The sequence below is a fragment of the Stenella coeruleoalba genome, assembly GCF_951394435.1.
Source record: "Stenella coeruleoalba genome assembly, chromosome: 3".
NCBI classification, from domain to species: domain Eukaryota; kingdom Metazoa; phylum Chordata; class Mammalia; order Artiodactyla; family Delphinidae; genus Stenella; species Stenella coeruleoalba.
Genome location: NC_137148.1, coordinates 156,342,351 through 156,362,046, shown reverse-complemented (window position 1 = coordinate 156,362,046; position 19,696 = coordinate 156,342,351). Strand labels below are relative to the sequence as shown.

The 19,696-nt window shown below is 38.7% G+C and overlaps 1 protein-coding gene and 1 pseudogene across 4 annotated transcripts in view; both read right to left on the bottom strand.

Moving 5' to 3' along the window:
• Positions 1-19,696, bottom strand: part of RNF130 (ring finger protein 130) — a 133,111-nt gene that overhangs the window by 45,762 nt on the left and 67,653 nt on the right. For all 3 annotated transcript variants that reach the window (XM_079917476.1, XM_079917475.1, XM_079917477.1), the window contains exons 4-5: positions 8,628-8,699; positions 6,679-6,761 (exon numbers count right to left, since the gene is read on the bottom strand). In XM_079917476.1, coding sequence (XP_079773602.1) covers positions 6,679-6,761; positions 8,628-8,699 — 155 coding nt within the window. The remainder of the gene's footprint in view (positions 1-6,678; positions 6,762-8,627; positions 8,700-19,696) is intronic.
• LOC307184080 (rab-like protein 2A) lies at positions 14,193-15,342 on the bottom strand (annotated as a pseudogene). The gene has a single exon. The product of its transcript is annotated as a rab-like protein 2A (transcript).

The following is a 19,696-nucleotide window of genomic DNA, read 5'->3' as shown; positions in this document are numbered from 1 at the left end:
AGTCCCATACAGGATAAATCCAAGGAGAAACACGCCAAGACACATATTAATCAAACTGTCAAAAATTAAATACAAAGAAAACATATTAAAAGCAGCAAGGGTAAAACAACAAATAACACAAAAGGGAATCCCCATAAGGTTAACAGCTGATCTTTCAGCAGAAACTCTGCAAGCCAGACGGGACTGGCAGGACATATTTAAAGTGATGAAGGAGAAAAACCTACAACCAAGATTACTCTACCCCGCAAGGATCTCGTTCAGATTCGATGGAGAAATTAAAATCTTTACAGACAAGCAAAAGCTGAGAGAGTTCAGCACCACCAACCAGCTTTACAACAAATGCAAAAGGACCTTCTCTAGGCAAGAAACACAAGAGAAGGAAAAGACCTACAATAACAAACCCAAAACAATTAAGAAGATGGGAATAGGAAAATACATATTGATAATTACCTTAAATGTAAATGGATTAAATGCTCCCACCAAAAGACACAGACTGGCTGAATGGATACAAAAGCAAGACCCATATATATGCTGTCTACAAGAGACCCACTTCAGACTCAGAGACACACACAGACTGAAAGTGAGGGGATGGAAAAAGATATTCCATGCAAATGGAAACCAAAAGAAAGCTGGAGTAGCAATTCTCATATCAGACAAAATAGACTTTGAAATAAAGACTATCAGAAGAGACAAAGAAGGACACTACATAATGATCAAGGGATCAATCCAAGAAGATGATATAACAATTGTAAATATTTATGCACCCAACATAGGAGCACCTCATTACATAAGGCAAATACTAACAGCCAGAAAAAGGGAAATCGAGAGTAACACATTCATAGTAGGGGACTCTAACACCCCACTTTCACCAATGGACAGTTCATCCAAAATGAAAATAAATAAGGAAACACAAGCTTTAAACGATACATTAAACAAAATGGACTTAATTGATATTTATAGGACATTCCATCCAAAAACAACAGAATACACATTTTCTCAAGTGCTCATGGAACATTCTCCAGGATAGATCATATCTTGGGTCACAAATCAAGCCTTGGTAAATTTAAGAAAACTGAAATTGTATCAAGTATCTTTTCCGACCACAACGCTATGAGACTAGATATCAATTACAGGAAAAGATCTGTGAAAAATACAAACACATGGAGGCTAAACAATACATGACTTAATAACGAAGTGATCACTGAAGAAATCAAAGAGGAAATCAAAAAATACCTAGAAACAAATGACAATGGAGACACGACGACCCAAAACCTATGGGATGCAGCAAAAGCAGTTCTAAGAGGGAAGTTTATAGCAATACAATCTTACCTTAAAAAACAGGAAACATCTCAAATAAACAAGCTAACCTTGCACCTAAACCAATTAGAGAAAGAAGAACCAAAAAAACCCCAAAGTTAGCAGAAGGAAAGAAATCATAAAGATCAGATCAGAAATAAATGAAAAAGAAATGAAGGAAACGACAGCAAAGATCAATAAAACTAAAAGCTGGTTCTTTGAGAAGATAAACAAAATTGATAAACCATTAGCCAGACTCATCAAAAAAAAAGGGAGTAGACTCAAATCAACAGAATTAGAAATGAAAAAGGAGAAGTAACAACTGACACTGCAGAAATACAAAAGATCATGAGAGATTACTACAAGCAACTCTATGCCAATAAAATGGACAACCTGGAAGAAATGGACAAATGCTTAGAAAAGCACAACCTGCCAAGACTGAATCAAGAAGAAATAGAAAATATGAACAGACCAATCACAAGCACTGAAATTGAAACTGTGATTAAAAATCTTCCAACAAACAAAAGCCCAGGACCAGATGGCTTCACAGGCGAATTCTATCAAACATTTAGAGAAGAGCTAACACCTATCCTTCTCAAACTCTTCCAAAATACAGCAGAGGGAGGAACACTCCCAAACTCATTCTATGAGGCCACCATCACCCTGATACCAAAACCAGACAAGGATGTCATAAAGAAAGAAAACTACAGGCCCATATCACTGATGAACATAGATGCAAAATTCCTCAATAAAATACTAGCCAACAGAATCCAGTAGCACATTAAAAGGATCATACACCGTGATCAAGTGGGGTTTATTCTAGGAATGCAAGGATTCTTCAATATATGCAAATTAATCAACGTGATACACCATATTAACAAACTGAAGGAGAAAAACCATATGGTCATCTCAATAGATGCAGAGAAAGCTTTTGACAAAATTCAACACCCATTTATGATAAAAATCCTGCAGAAAGCAGGCATAGAGGGAACTTTCCTCAACATAATAAAGGCCATATATGACAAACCCACAGCCAACATCTTCCTCAATGGTGAAAAACTGAAAGCATTTCCACTAAGATCAGGAACAAGACAAGGTTGCCCACTCTCACCACTCTTATTCAACATAGTTTTGGAAGTTTTAGCCACAGCAATCAGAGAAGAAAAGGAAATAAAAGGAATCCAAATCGGAAAAGAAGAAGTAAAGCTGTCACTGTTTGCAGATGACATGATACTTTACATAGAGAATCCTAAAGATGCCACCAGAAAACTACTAGAGCTAATCAATGAATTTGGTAAAGTAGCAGGATACAAAATTAATGCACAGAAATCTCTAGCATTCCTATACACTAATGATGAAAAATCTGAAAGTGAAATCAAGAAAACACTCCCATTTACCGTTGCAACAAAAAGAATAAAATATCTAGGAATAAACCTACCTAAGGAGACAAAAGACCTGTATGCAGGAAACTATAAGACACTGATGAAAGAAATTAAAGATGATACAAATAGATGGAGAGATATACCATGTTCTTGGATTGGAAGAATCAATATTGTGAAAATGACTCTACTACCCAAAGCAATCTACAGATTCAATGCAATCCCTATCAAACTACCACTGGCATTTTTCACAAAACTAGAACAAAAAATTTCACAATTTGTATAGAAACACAAAAGACCCCGAATAGCCAAAGCAATCTTGAGAACGAAAAATGGAGCTGGAGGAATCAGGCTTCCTGACTTCAGACTATACTACAAAGCTACAGTATGGTGCTGGCACAAAAACAGAAATATAGATCAATGGAACAGGATAGAAAGCCCAGAGATAAACCCACGCACATATGGTCACCTTATCTTTGATAAAGGAGGCAGGAATGTACAGTGGAGAAAGGACAGCCTCTTCAATAAGTGGTGCTGGGAAAACTGGACAGGTACATGTAAAAGTATGAGATTAGATCACTCCTTAACACCATACACAAAAATAAGCTCAAAATGGATTAAAGACCTAAATGTAAGGCCAGAAACTATCAAACTCTTAGAGGAAAACATAGGCAGAACACTCTATGACATAAATCACAGCAAGATCCTTTTTGACCCACCTCCCAGAGAAATGGAAATAAAAACAAAAATAAACAAATGGGACCTAATGAAACTTCAAAGCTTTTGCACAGCAAAGGAAACCATAAACAAGACCAAAAGACAAACCTCAGAATGGGAGAAAATATTTGCAAATGAAGCAACTGACAAAGGGTTAATCTCCAAAATTTACAAGCAGCTCATGCAGCTCAATAACAAAAAAACAAACAACCCAATCCAAAAATGGGCAGAAGACCTAAATAGACATTTCTCCAAAGAAGATATACAGACTGCCAACAAACACATGAAAGAATGCTCAACATCATTAATCATTAGAGAAATGCAAATCAAAACTTCAATGAGATATCATCTCACACCAGTCAGAATGGCCATCATCAAAAAATCTAGAAACAATAAATGCTGGAGAGGGTGTGGAGAAAAGGGAACATTCTTGCACTGTGGTTGGAATGTGAATTGGTACAGCCACTATGGAGAACAGTATGGAGGTTCCTTAAAAATCTACAAATGGAACTACCATATGACCCAGCAATTCCACTACTGGGCATATACCCTGAGAAAACCATAATTCAAAAAGAGTCATGTACCAAAATGTTCATTGCAGCTCTACTTACAATAGCCCAGAGATGGAAACAACCTAAGTGTCCATCATCAGATGAATGGATAAAGAAGATGTGGCACATATATACAATGGAATATTACTCAGCCATAAAAAGAAACGAAATTGAGCTATTTGTAATGAGGTGGATAGACCTACAGTCTGTCATACAGAGTGAAGTAAGTCAGAAAGAGAAAGACAAATACCGTATGCTAACACATATGTATGGAATTTAAGAAAAAAAATGTCATGAAGAACCTAGGGGTAAGACAGGAATAAAGACACAGACCTACTAGAGAATGGACTTGAGGATATGGGGAGGGGGAAGGGTAAGCTGTGACAAAGCGAGAGAGAGGCATGGACATATATACACTACCAAACGTAAAATAGCTAGCTAGTGGGAAGCAGCCGCATAGCACAGGGAGATCCGCTGGGTGCTTTGTGACCACCTAGAGGGGTGGGATAGGGAGGGTGGGAGGGAGGGAGACGCAAGAGGGAAGAGAGATGGGAACATATGTATATGTATAACTGATTCACTTTGTTATAAAGCAGAAACTAGCACAACACTGTAAAGCAATTATACTACAATAAAGATGTAAAAAAAAAATAGATGGTATGGTCTTGCAGCATCAAAGTCACCCAGGTACTTAATAAAAACAAACATGCCCGGGTCTCCCCTCAGGATTTGTTTCTGAAAGCTCCCCACTGATTCTGATTTTTGGAAGAAAAAAAGAGAAATAAGAATGAAACTCTTGAAAAAGCCAATGCTTGAGGGACAGAGAGAAAATGGAGCAAACTTCCCAGCATAATCTATTTTCAGCTGAGGCTCCCCTGAGGAAAACAGTGTCACCTTATTAATAACCATCAGTGGTTTTGGCAGCTTTCGTTCTTAGTTCTCAGATGGTCCCAAGGGCCCCTGGACTGAGATACGAAGCCAGAGAATTTTGAAAGACTCGGCTTCTTCCTGGCTACTCCAGTGTCAAAAGAAATCTGTGCAGGTAAAAACAATTTTTAAAAGCAAGTAAGAGCTGATTATGCTTTATAATGTATCATACTAATCTTTCCCCTGATCTGCATAGTTGACCTTTGAACAACCTAGGCGTGGGGTGGGATTAGAGGTGTTGATGCCCCCATGCAGCTGATAATCCACATATAACTTTACAGTCAGCCCTCCGTATCCGCAGTTCTGCACATTCAACCAATTGCTGATCATGTAGTACTGCAGTATTTACTACTGAAATAGGTGGACCGGTGCAGTTCACACCCGAGTTGTACAGGGTCAACTGTATTTGTATGTGTATTTCCTTTAGCCTCATGTTTTTATACTGGAAAAACTGTAATTACACAGTTTAATTTTCTATAGCACAGGTTAAATTTAGTTTTACAGATTTCCCTTTATATGTAAACTAAATGATTTGACTTCCTGAATCTTCGTTTTCTGTTTCAGTATATGGAATTATTCTTAAGTTTTGATTTAAAAAACCCAGATCTTTCTAGGCTCAAAATATATAACTTTGTGAATAAGTAAACTAACACCAGTAGCCTCATGGAGACAACTACTACTAATTATTCTATTCATTCACATGTTCCATATAATTAGAAGGTAGGAGTTATGTGGATGTCTTTTAAAAGAGAAGGGAGAAGGAAAAGTCTTTTGATTTTAGGCTCCTCAGTAGGTGACCTCATATTTTTCCAGTCAATGCTCAGAATTGTGTATCTTAGTGTCTCATACTCCCTAGCTTGGCATAGCACCATGGTAGAAATCCACACACTCTTTTTAGGGCACCAGAGTATAGGTGAACATCCTCCTTTTGGAGGGAGGCATGTGGCCCTACATAAAGAGCAGAAATAATACAGAGGCACACCTTTATATTGGCTCTGCCATTTCTGACTTGTGTGACCCTGGCAGCTCTACTATTGACTTTGCCATCCCTTACTGGACAATGGGGAGAGAGTAGATGTAAACTGCACAGAGCAGAGTACCTGACGTGGGGCAGGCACACAGCACATACCAGTCCTCCCCACTTTACACAGCCAAGGCTCAAAAAAAGATTTAATCCAAGTCCTAGAGTTCTGGTACCCAGCACCAAGTGAACACTGCTGAGGCTTTATCAGAGAGCCTAGTGATGTACTCTGATTTAAGAAGGAGAGGAACAGTGGCTAGTTCTGAAAACCACAGAAGTTACAGAAATAAAAATTCTTGACCTTAATGTTTTTAGGCTACTAATGTGCCTCCACACAACCTGTGGAGGTTGTGCCCCTGTGTTTCTCATAACTAGAAAAGGCTTTGCAATCAGTTCTTGCTGAGGCACATGGCTCACCACTATGTGCAGTATGCAGCTGGGCCTCTGCCTACCAGAAAAGCCGTGGGTAAGGTGGCTCTCAAAAGCAAGTGGATACCCACTCTGAAAGGGAGATGTACAAATCACATTAGTATCATTCTATTCTTTTTTTTATTTTTTTGTGGTACGTGGGCCTCTCACCGCTGCGGCCTCTCCCGTTGCGGAGCACAGGCTCCGGACACACAGGCCCAGTGGCCATGGCCCACGGGCCCAGCCACTCTGCGGCATGTGGGATCCTCCCAGACCGGGGCACGAACCCGTGTCCCCTCCATCGCAGGCTGACTCTCAACCACTGCGCCACCAGGGAAGCCCAGTATCATTCTATTTTAAACGAAGAAATTTGACATACTTGCAGGGGAGAATCCGGACAACATCATTCTGTTTATAGCTTTCTATGCAGACTGCACAATGATCAAAGTCTGGGTCTGTTTCCTGAAATGAAAAGCACAGCAATGAAAGTTATACGCTAAAGCTATAAGTACCTAAATGGAGGAGATACGATACAGCTAAGATTTTTCCTGTGGCAACTGTGGTAAACAGGTGATTATAAAGTGAAAGGTTATAAAAAAAAAAATGTAACGTTTCCATTTGCTTAACTGTATTGACCCAAATTGTAACTAAGCCAGTCTATTTTGTTTTTAAACTATGGTGTAACAATTAATACTAATTCTTTTTGTGAAACGTCTTAGAAATCAGAATACTAATTTTTTTTTAAGATTCAAATCAGCTATCACCTTGGACCATCTAGTGCTGCATCACTATACTGGTCTGAGTAGGTTTTCCTCATCAGGACGCTCATCTGACCACACAGTTAAGTACAGGCAGAAAAGATGGTTGAGCCCCCTAAAGACTCACCCCAAGGATAGGAGCTGTGCATCTGGTCATAGATTTGGGGTAGAGAACAGTCATGGACTCAACTCTATACTAGGTCTTTATCAAGGGTCAGGAAGAGTCAGCCAGGTTTTTGGTCACCCAGGGTAATTGATCTCCTTCCTCCTCTGGATTGGGGAAGGGTTCCCCTGCCTTGTCATTAAACAGAGCACTACCAGGAAAGGCAACACTATTTGCTGTGTCACTGCCGCTTGGACTGAAACTCAGTAGGGTAACTCTTGACAGGTCTAGGAGGTACAAACTTTAAAAAAGTGTTGGTTTTAATAAGGAAAGATGGTTTTGTATTAGCATGGGGGGACAAAGTAGGATGGGTAGGTTGGGTGAGCTCCAGGGAAGTTCAAATTAATGTGGCAGCTGAAGGCTACCAGGTCAAAAAAGCATTTATATTGGTGACCATTCCTCTGGGGTTAAAGTACAGCTGTTGTGATGCTGCTTATATTTTCTGCAAGTGTTTTTACTTTTTTCTTTCTTTAGTATACCATGAAGTTCATTGAAAATGTTTCTATCTTCTGGAGCTGTGTCAAGGAAAACTAGATGTGGGGTGTCAAGGCAGTGGGAATAAAAATGAGTAAAGTCAAGAAAGTGGTAAAACTTAAGAGGATGGAGAATCACCTGTAATTATCCTTCCAGAGCTCTCTGGTAAAAAATTAGAGTTGGTTTTGGGGCAGAAGACAGGTTTGGTTTTATAACTTCAGAGATGCAATTTCTTCATTCTAGATAACCTTAAATATATTGAACACAGGGTCTCACATTAAGTTGCTGTTTTGTCCATAGAGAGCAGAAACAGGGCTCTACCTAATTTTGAGATCTGACTGAAGAATTAGGGTCAGGAATTTCAGCCATAGATGGCCTCTATCACTACCTCTCTGAGTCATTTCCCCTAAGCCACTAGATCCAACCCTAACAAACTGTGCCCTTCTTTCAAACTGCTTAGCCCACTGTACAGAAAGCACCTTGTTAACCAACCACTCCCTTGAATGTGGGTCTCTAGTCCTCCAGCTAACTGGTGAAGAACCAAAACACAGAAGAGAGACGCAAAGTCGCATGAAGCACAGGAAGAGAATGCACATTCCTGGCTACTTAGAGTTCTTCCCCCAAATATGCTAGGTTTTAGCAGAAGAAAACCGTTGAACACCACAGCTAGGGAAACTGTAAGTAGTCCGGTGATGCTAATTATGACAGGGGCATTTAAAATCCAGGAAAATTAGAGAACTGTATGGAGGGTCTCTGAATGACAGGCATACTAAAAATAAGATTTCAAAGAGAAGCTACTTTAGATAGTATGCTTGGAGAAAAAGAATAATCTAACAAAGGAGACACAAATGGTTAGGGTATACTCCCGCCCACCAAATCAAAAGCAAAATACTTTACTGTTTTTATAGTGTTAAAGTGATTTCATTACTGTACCTTATCACCCTTTTTCACTGTTCTGGTTGTTAATTTGCTGATGGCTTTCTTGGCTGCATCTCCAAGACGACGCTATGAAAATTGCAAAGAAAAACAGACATTAAGTGCAAGATCTCTGGATGTTCTTTTTTTTTTTCTGATATTTCAGCTAACTTTATTTTATTAAAATTTTTAATTGAGGTATAATTGAGATACACATTATATTAGTTTCAGGTGTACAACATGATTTGATAGTTGTATGTTTTGAAATGATCACAATAAGTCTAGTTAACATCTATCACCATACAGAATGTTTTTCTTCTTGTGATGAGAACTTTTAAGATGCACTCTAGATGATGTTCTTTATTTTAAAATAATTAAATGTATAAAGTCCCTATTATCCTACATTACTTTCCATGTCATATCGTATGAGAGGATTCTAAAAAAATAATTTAAAAAAGAGAAAAACTGGCAGTTTTCCCCACAGATTTAGCATTCTGGTAAATAAGTGTATATAGTAAAAAAGCCAGGTGTCATAATCACCATTGCATTTTGTATCTAACAAATGTGAAATATTACAGCATTATCAACATCTAGTTCTTGTACATGTCAGAGCTACTGCCACTGTTCTAATAGCTTTCCTGTTCTGCTCCAAGGATGACCCTTATTAGATATATAAGCTCTGTCTTTGTGAAAAGACACCTCTAAAGCTCCTTAAAATTGCTTATCATATCACTGTGGGAGAAGGGATACAATCATGAGCTCTACTTCTGACTCTGCCACTGCTATGCTCCGTGATCTTAGGAAGGTGCATTTACCTTTCCAAGCTTGAGTTTTTCTCATTTATCTAAGAAGGTTAAGTCAGAAAATCTCTAAGGCTGAATTTATCCAGCATTTTGCAGACATTGCCAACACTGTTAGACACCAAGTACCCAAAGATGAAAAGACAGTGTACCCCTAACCTTGAAAAGCTAACTGAATTGGAAAGCAGACCAGTAAACACATTTTCATCAAGTGCTGTATGACGGAGCATGCCCAGGTGGTGTGGCAGCACAAAGAAGGCAAAATAATGCAGGTGGGGTGGGATAGGGCAGCAGAGGACTGCCAGGGAAGGCTTTGAGAAAATGATGCCTGAGCTAAGACTTGGAAAAGTGAGTAGGAAGGAGTTAGATAAGGAGAGCATTGTGATAGGAAGGGGGATTCTGGACAAAGGAATAGTCTAGTAAAGACAAACAGGTGTGAAGCACAGGTATGTGAAGGAAATTACAGTTCGATATAACTACGGTAAGCATATATTACTCAAATTAGAATATTTTGAGAGTCAGAGGGCCCTGTTAATAATTACACTGGGACAACGGGCGCAAACCAAGACTGTTCCAGGCACACTGGGACAGATTGTCACCCTGCATATAACCAGATCCTAAACTGTGGTGCGAGGCAGATGGTGAGGCTGAAGGGGTATGGTGGGAGCTAAAACAAAGGAGACCTTGGATTCTACACTGAGGATAAGACAAAAACAACATAAAATTTTAGGAGGAATTTTAAAGTACACAAAAGAAACCGGAATTTAATGGACCTTTAATGTATTTATCATTGACTTTCAATTATCAGTATTTACCTATATTCTTCATCTATTCCCCCCCCCTTTATTATGCTAGAGGATTTCAAAGCACATCACAAGCACTGTAGGCTTTCACTCATAAAGTCACCCCAAGTGAACTATGTCTAACAGATATGGGCTTTTGTTTGGTGCCACTGTCTTATCTAACAAAACTAACAATAATTAATCAACATAATCTAACACTCAGACTATTTCCCCAGCTGCCTCCAGAATGCTTGAATCAAGATACAAAGTCCAAACATTGCATTTGGTTGCTATGTGTCTCAAGTCTCTTTTAATCTGAGTCCCCTCTATCACATACATGCATATATACATATACATGCATACATACATAAATATTTTTAAAATAGCCTTATGGAGATATAACTGACTTAAACTGCATAAAGTGTACAATTTGATGTTTTAACTTGACTATGAAACCATCACAACAATCAACATAGTCTATCATCCTCCCCAAATTTCCTTGTGCCTCTTCTTAATCCCTTCTTCCTGCCACCTTTTCACTTCATCCTCCATGAACTACTTTCTGCTACTATAGTTTGTATTTTTGAGAGTCTTATATAAATGGAATGACAGTATGTTCTATTTTGTGCACGCTTTCTTTCACTCAGCATAATTATCTTGAGATTAATCCATGTTGTTGCATGCATCAATAGTTCATTTCTTATGCTATGTAGTATCCCATTGTATAGACATAACACAACTTATTTATCCTTTTCCCTGTTGATGGGACATTTGTATTGTTTTCCAGTTCTGGCTGCAATGAATAAAGCTAAAAACAGCAGTCTTTACTTTTCAAACAGCGTACATGTCTTTGTAAGGATTTATACTTTCCTTGTGCTGGGGTAAATAGCTATGAAGTAGGGAAGACTGGCTAATATGGTAGGCGTGTGTGACTTTTTAAGAGACTGCCAAAGTGTTTGCTAAAGTGAGTGTACCATTTTACATTTCCACCAGCAGTGTATGAAAATCCCAGTTCCTCCAAATCCTCACCAACACTTGGTATGCCCAGTCTTTTTCATTTGATTGTAACCATTCTAATAGGTGTGCAGTGGTATCTCATTGTGGTTTTAATCTGTATTTCTATAATGACTGATGATGTTAAGCATCTTTTCATGTACTCATTTGCCATCTGCATATCTTCTCTGGGGAAGTGTCTGCTAGAATCTTTGGCCCATTTTTCTAGAGTTGTTATTATTGACTTGAGAGTATTTTACATATTCTAGAAGTCCAGTGTGCTATCCATTGTGCTACAGAGCCACCTAGAGAGTAGTTTACATACTCGAGATATAATTCATTTTGCATATATTTTCTCTCATTCTGGCAGAAGTTTTTAATTTTGATGAAGTCAGTTTATCAATGTTTCATTTGTTGATTGTGCTCTGGTATTGTATCTAAGTAATCTTTGCCTTATCTCAAGGTTACAAGAGTTCTCCCTATTTTCTTTTCTAGAAGTTATATGTAGGCCTTTATATGTAGGCCTCTGATCCATTTGAGTTACTTTTGCATATGGTTCAAGGTATGGATCAAAGTTTTTTTTTCATATGACACACAATTGTCCCAGCACCATTTGTTGAAAAGGCTGTCCTTCCTCCACTGAATTGCCTTTGTACGTTTGGCAAAAATCTGTTGCCCATATATGTGTTGATCTATGGCTGAACACTATTTTGTACCATGTATCTATTTGTCTATCATTAAGCAAATACCACACTGTCATGATTTCTGTTGCTTCGTAACAAATCTGAAATCAACTCCAATTTTTTCTCCTTTTCCAATGTCTTTTTGGTTGTTCTTGATCCTCTGCATTCCCATATTAATTTTAGGTCCATCTTGTCAATTTCTATTAAAAACAAAAGCCTCCTGGGATCTACACTGGGATTGCACTGAATATATAGAACAATTGGGAGACAAATGACATCTTAACAATATTGAGTGGTTCCCCGAACACTGTATATCTCTCCATTTATTTAGTTTTTATTTTTCTCAACAATAGTTTATAGATCTCACTGTATAGATCTTATATATCTTTTGTGAGATCTCTAAGAATTTCCTGTTTATGTTATTTCCTGTTTGATGCTAATGAAAATGGTATTTAAAATATTCAATTCCCATTCATTTCTTGTATAGAAATAAAATTCATTAATGTATAATGATCTTGGGACTTCCCTGGTGGCACAGTGGTTAAGACTCTGAGCTCCCAATGCAGGGGGCCCAGGTTTGATCCCTGGTCAGGGAACTAGATCCCACATGCATGCTGCAACTAAGAGTTCACATGCCACAACTAAGGAGCCCACATGCCACAACTAAGGAGCCAGCAAGCTGCAACTAAGGAATCCGTGAGCCACAGCTAAGGAGCCCACCAGCCGCAACTAAGACCTGGTGCAACCAAATAAATAAATAAAAAAAAATATTAAAAAAATAGTTATAAAAATGTATAATGATCTTATATCTTGCAACCTTGTTAAACCCATTTGTTACTTCTAGTAGCTTTTTAATAAATGCCGTCAAATTTTCTTCATAGACAATAACGTCATCTGCAAATGACAGTTTTACTTCTTCATTTCTAATATGGGTACCTTTTATTTTTCTTTTTCCTTATTGTGCTGGCTAGAACCTCCAGTATAATGTGGAAACAAAAGTCATAAGAGCACACATCAGTCTCGTTTCTAATCTTAGGAAAAACCATTTAGTCTTCCCCTTTAAGTATGATGGTAGCTGTCAGTTTTTCATAGATGCCCCTCTTCAGTTTAAGGAAGTTACATTTTATGCCTACTTTGCTAAGAGATTTCTAAAATGTAATTCAACCCTTACTGTAAAAAAAAAAAAACAGAAAAAAATAAAAACAATGGAAATAATGCACAAGATGATCATAAAAACACATTAGTGAGCCACAAGTACTAGAAAGAAGCGGAAAAGGCAGCAGGATGGTTCTTTTGCAGCCTCTGTCACCAAAGGACAGAGTCACACAACGTCCATACTAGTCTTCAAAAAATGAGAGAAAGCCTCATATGATGAAAGAGGGGTTTTAACAGTACCTCTTTAAGAAGTCAAGTTCTTGTAATCCAAATGGGTTTGGACCCAATGGCCTACTGACCTTTGACGTTTACCAACAAAGTTTGTGTACGGCCAGATCTGACACCTTTCACTTGATTTTTTTTTTTTTTTTTTGCGGTACGCGGGCCTCTCACTGTTGTGGCCTCTCCCGTTGCGGAGCACAGGCTCCGGACATGCAGGCTCAGCGGCCATGGCTCACGGGCCCAGCCGCTCCGTGGCATGTGGGATCTTCCCAGACCGGGGCACGAACCCATGTCCCCTGCATCGGCAGGCGGACTCTCAACCACTGCGCCACCAGGGAAGCCCTTTCACTTGATTTTAATGGCAAATCTGTGCCTGTGGTCTTGGCCTCACTGTTCACCAAGGTACTGGCTGTACCTACAAGAGCTCGTGAAATACCATAGGTGCTCAAAAATCCGTGAAGTGAACAGCTGTCTGCTCAAAACCATTTTTTAAAAAGTTTGTTGGGAGACTAAAAAGGATAAAGGATGGTAGGTCATGTGTAAAAAGGATGGAGGCTTCCCAAATTCCACGGGTATGGAAATGGGGGTAATCAAGGATTAGAAATCATTCCCTTGGTGGAGATGCAATGAATGGACCCTGAGGTCAGTTCTGGGAGAAAAAAAAAAACTCACCTAAATTTCTAAGAGACACACAAAGCATGTTCCCTGATTCTCTTTACTGTCTGGCCATGGAGGGAAGGTTGTAATACTGATCTCTAATTCTGCTTTATGGTCTAATGTGGACCTCTTACATCGGTTGAGGGCACTTGCTGGTGCTATCCTCATCCCTGTCCCTGAGTACAGGGGAGGAGACAACTGTGAGAAGGTATCATGGGCAATGAAGTAGGGGAGGCAAATGGGATTGGTGGGTTTTCAGGAGGTTCGTGGGAGATGGCTTGGAAGGGCTTCTCAGTTTTGAGATGGGCTCACAATGCTGCCCCATTGCTTCTTAGTTGGGCATATCCTCCTCCTTCTGCTCCTTCTATCCAAGTCAAAGTCCTCAAGCTCCTGCAAAACCTCATCCATGAAGTGTACAGGGTGTTCTAAGACACAGCCAACTGAACTGCATCATTGGAAAGCTTTTCACTGTTGGTACCATCAGCGGTTGAGACAAAGTACGGGAGCAGGGAGAACTGGGCAAAACTGAAGATTTTGGGGGTCACCTTTATGTCTGCAACAATTTTTTTGGCCACCAGATGCACAGGATCTCTGGCCTGAACTCCCAAAGCCCCAATTCCCAAAGTGCTCAGGTTCTTGTAGGTGACTTTCCTCTGACATCAAACAGCACGATGTAGGTGTGGGCCTTGCAGTAGGAGGCATGTGTGCTCTGGAACTGCTCCTGGCTTGCTGTGTCCAAAAAGTCCACAAAGATGAGACCAGTAAGATACTGTCCACCATGGCCATGTGCTTATACAGGGTCAGGGTGTATGTGGACAGCTGCTGTGGCTGAAATCCATCTATGATAAATCTCTCCATAAATTTGGGCTTGCCCATGGTGCTGTCCCACTGGCAGATGATCTTCATGTTGTCATCAGCATTGTATTTCTCTTGGTTCAGCTCACAGGGTTTGGCTCTGTCCTGGGCCATTGGCTCCTGGCTATAGAGGGGCCCAGCCCAGAGGAAGGGACTCTTGTCACTGTCAGCCTGTCATTCCAGGAACCAGGCCCTCCGTCTGGCTCAGGGCCCAAGGAAGGCCTCAGAGAGGTGGTTCCCACATGCTGAGCCTGCCATTGGGGAGGCTTTGTCCTCTTGGATAGTCTTGGGTGAGGGCTGGAGACCAGGGATACTGCAGGTTGGCCAACCCTTGGCCAGCTGACCCCTAGGCCCTGTACACTGCCGTCCCTGGACCCTATATCATCCCAGACACCCTGCTAAAAGTTTTTAATCAGGAATATATGCTGGATTTTGGTAAATGTTTTTTTCCTGCATCTGTTGAGATCATATGGTTTTCTTTTGGTCTGTTAATATAGAAAATTATATTAATTTTTTTTTTTTTTTTTTTGTGGTAAGCGGGCCTCTCACTGTTGTGGCCTCTCCCATTGCGGAGCACAGACTCCTGACGCGCAGGTTCAGCACCCATGGCTCATGGGCCCAGCTGCTCCGCGGCATGTGGGATCTTCCCGGACCGGGGCACGGACCCGTGTCCCCTGCATCGGCAGGCGGAATCTCAACCACTGCACCACCAGGGAAGCCCTGATTAATTTTTTGAATGTTAAATCAACCTGCATTCTTGGGATAAATGCCACCTGGTCATGATGAACTATCTTTTTTATATATTGTTAGATATGATTTGGTAAAATTTGTTTAGAATTTTAAAATCTATGTTCAAGAGGGATTCTGTAGTTTTCTGTTTTGTAATGTTTTTGTCTGGTTTTGGTACCAGGATGATGCTGGCTTCATAGAATGAAATGGGAAGTATTCCTATCTTTTCAGTTTTCTGGAGTTGGCATAGAATTGTTATTATTTCTTCCTTAAGTTTTTGTAGAACTCACCAGAAACCATCTGTACCTGGAGTTTTCTTTTTTCGGATAGTTTTAAATGCAATTTCCTTAATAGATATAGGGCTATTTAATTTATCTATTCACCTTGAGTGAGCTTTGGTCATTAGTATGGAATGACCACACTAATGGAATTCATCCATTTCATAGAAGTTGTCAAATTTATTGGCATAAACTTGTTCACAAGATTTCCTTACTATCTCTATAATCTGTAGCGATGTCATCCCATTTTTGATATTGCTAATTTGTGCCTTCTCTTTTTCTCCTGATCAGTTTGGCCAGAGGCTTATCAATTTTATTGACTTTCTCAAGGAACTAATTCTTTGAGTAATTTTCTCTGTTTTTCTGTTTTCTAGTTCACCAACTGCTGCTCTGATCTTTCTTATTACCTTTCTTCTGTCTACTTTTGGTTTAATTTGCTCTTCTTTCTCCAATTTCTTAAGGTGTAAGCTGAGAGTATTAATTCCAGACATTCTTCTCTAATATAGAAATTGCTTTAGTGGCACATTCAAAATTTTGATATATTGTTTTCATTTTCATTCAGTTCAAATGATCTTCTAATTTCCCTTTTGATTTCTTCTTTACCTCATGGGTTATTTAGAAGTTCGTTTCCACATATTTGGGGGTTTTCCAGAGATTTTTCTGTTACTGATTTCTAATTTAACTCCAGGAGGTCAGAGAACATATTTTGTGTGACTTGAATCCTCTTAAAATTTTGAGACTTGTTTTATGGCCCAGAGAGCATTTCCAAAGAATGTATGTTCTGCTTTTGTTAGAGGGAGTGTTCTGTAAACATCAATCAGGTAAAGTTAGTTGATTATGCTGTTCAAGTCTTTTACGTACTCAATGATTTTGTCTCCTTATTCTTTCAATTGAGAGAGGGGTAATGAAATCAGACTATAATTGCAGGTTTGTCTATTTCTCACTGCAGGTCTATCAGTTTTCACTTCATTTTTTTTTTAGCTTTGTTATTACCTGCATAAGTGTTTAAGTGTATCCCTGGCAACAGGTTTGCTCTGAAATCTCCTGATATTAATTAGCCTCTTCAACTTTATTTTGATTTGTGTTGGTTTTGTGTAGCCTTCTTCACCCTTTTAACCTATTTATATTTTTATATTTAAAGTAGGTTTCTTACAAGCAGCATATGGTTGGGTCTTCCTTTTTTAATCCAATCTGCTAACCTCTGCTTTTAACTGCGCGTTTAGAGGGTATACTTTAATGTGGCTATGATATGATTATGTTTATGTATATCATTTTGGTATTTGTTATCTATTTGTCCCATCTGTTCTTTATTCCCTTTTCCTGCTTTTTTCTGTTTTGTTTAGGATTGAGTTTTTTGTTTTGTTTTGTCTTGTCTTTTTACAATTTCATTTGTCTCCGTTGGATTTAGCTATAACTCTTTGTAGTGTTACTTTAGTGGTTACTTTAGGTTTTAAGTATGCATCTTTAACTTATCACAGTCTAATTTCAGGTGATTATACTACTTTACATATAGTGTAAGAGCCTTACGACAGTATTCTTTCATTTCATCCCTCTCAGCTTTTGTGCTGTTGTCACCCATTTTACTCATATAACTCCACTATATATTATCACATTTCTTTATACAAATATCTTACAAATTAAAAAATCTTTTAATTGTGGTAAAAACATGTAACATAAAATTTACTATCTTACCCATCTCTAAGTGTACACTTTGGTAATGTTATGTACATTCACATTTTTATGCATCAAATCTCCCAAACTCTTTTGTCTTGCAAAACTGAAACTCTATATATCCATTAAACATTCCCTCCTTCCACCCCCACCCCGAGTCTCTGGCAACCACCATTTTACTTTCTGTCTTTGAATTTGATTACTCTAGGTACCTCATGTAAGAGGAATCATACAGTATTTGTCTTTTTATGACTGGTTTGTTTCACTTGCCATAGTGTCCTCAAGGTTCCTCCACAATGTAGCATGTGTCAGAATTTTCTTCCTTTTTAAGGCTGAATAATAATGAGGCTTAATAATATTTAAGGCTGAGTGATATTGTATGTATACACTACATTTCCTTTATACATTCATCTATTGATGTACACCCAAGTTGCTTCCACTTTTGGCTATTGTGAATAATGCTGCTATTGAACATGGGTATAAAATAATCTCATTGAGATCCTGCTTTCAATTCTTTTGGTATATACCCAGAAGTGAAATTGCCAGGTCGTATGGTATTTCTATGTTTAATATTTTGAGGAATTGCTATACTGTCTTCCACAGTGGCCTCACCATTTTGCAATGCCTAAGGGTTCTAGTTTCTCCTCATCCAAGAAATATTTATTTTGTTTTTTAAAAAATATTAGCTCTAATGATTGTGAAGTGATATTTCATTGTGCTTTTGATTTGCATTTCCCTAATGATTAGTATGTTGAACATCTTTTCATGTGGTTATTGGCCATTGTATATCTCTCTTTTTTGGGTTGCTTTGGGTCTTAGTTGTGGCACGTGGGATCCTCGAAGCGGCATGTGGGATCTTTTGTTGAGGCACATGGACTTCTCTAGTTGTGGTGCGCGGGCTTAGGTGCCCAGCGACATGTGGGATCTTAGTTCCCCGACCAGGGATTGAACACACATCCCCTGCATTGGAAGGCAATTCTTAACCACTGGACCACCAGGAAGTCCCTGTATATCTCTTTTTGAGAAATGTCTTTTTAAGTCTTTTGCATATTTAAAAAACCAGGTTTGCCTGTTTTGTTGAATTGTGGGAGTTCTTTATATATTCTGGATATTAACCCTTGCCAGATACACAATTTGCCAATATTGTCTCCTATTCTGTGGGTTGTCTCTTCATTCTAATTTACTGTGTCCTTTGCTACACAGACATTTAAAATTTTAATACAGTCCAATTTATCTATAATTTTTATTATTTGTATGTTTAGTGTCATATCTAAGAAGTCACTGCTAAATCCAATGTTATGAAGCATTTCCCTTATATTGTTGTATAGTTTTAGCTCTTATGCTAAGGTCTCTGACCCATTTCAAGTTAATTTTTGTACATAGTGTAAGGTAATGGTCCAACTTCATTTTTTTGCATCTGGATATCCAGTTTTCCCAGCATCATTTGTTGAAAAGACTGTCTGTTCCTCACTGAATGGTCCTGGCACCTTATCAAAAATCATTTGAACATATATGTGAGGGTTTATTTCTGGGCTCTCAATTCTATTCCACTGGTCTGTCTGTATGCCAGAACCACACTGTTTTGATTACTGTAGCTTTGTACTAAGTTCTGAAATCCAGAAGTTTGAGACCTCCAACTTTGTTCTTCTTTTTCAAGGTTGTTTTGACTATTTGGACCCCTTGAGATTCAATATGAATTTTAGGATAGGATTTTCTATCTTTGCAAAAAAGCAATTGGGATTTTGATAGGGATTGCACTGAATCTGGGTACTACTGTCATCTTTACGATATTAAGTCTTCTAATCCATGAACATAGTGTGACTTTCCAATTATTTGCATCTTTAATTTCTTTCAGCAACGTTTTGTAGTTTTCAGTGTATAAGTCTTTTACCTCCTTGGTTAAGTTTATTCTTAAATATTTTACTCTTTTTGATGCTATTGTAAATGCATATTGTTTCCTTAATTTCCTTTTTGTTCAGTGTTAGTATACAGGATATATTTTGAAGGTAGATCTGAGAGGACTGATAGATTAAGTGTGGAATATGGGAGAAAGAAAGGGGTCAAAGATGATGCTGAGCAGCTTAGAGACATAAGGAAGATTCAGGAAGAGCAGATTTGGAAGGGGAAATCAAAAGTTCAGTTTTGGGTGTATGAAGTTTGAGGAAGTATCCCGAGAACTAAGAAGTGACTACTGGAGATGGCAAGTAGAGGTCACGGTGGCCTCGACAATAATCCTTCAGTGGAAGGACAGGAAGAAAAGCC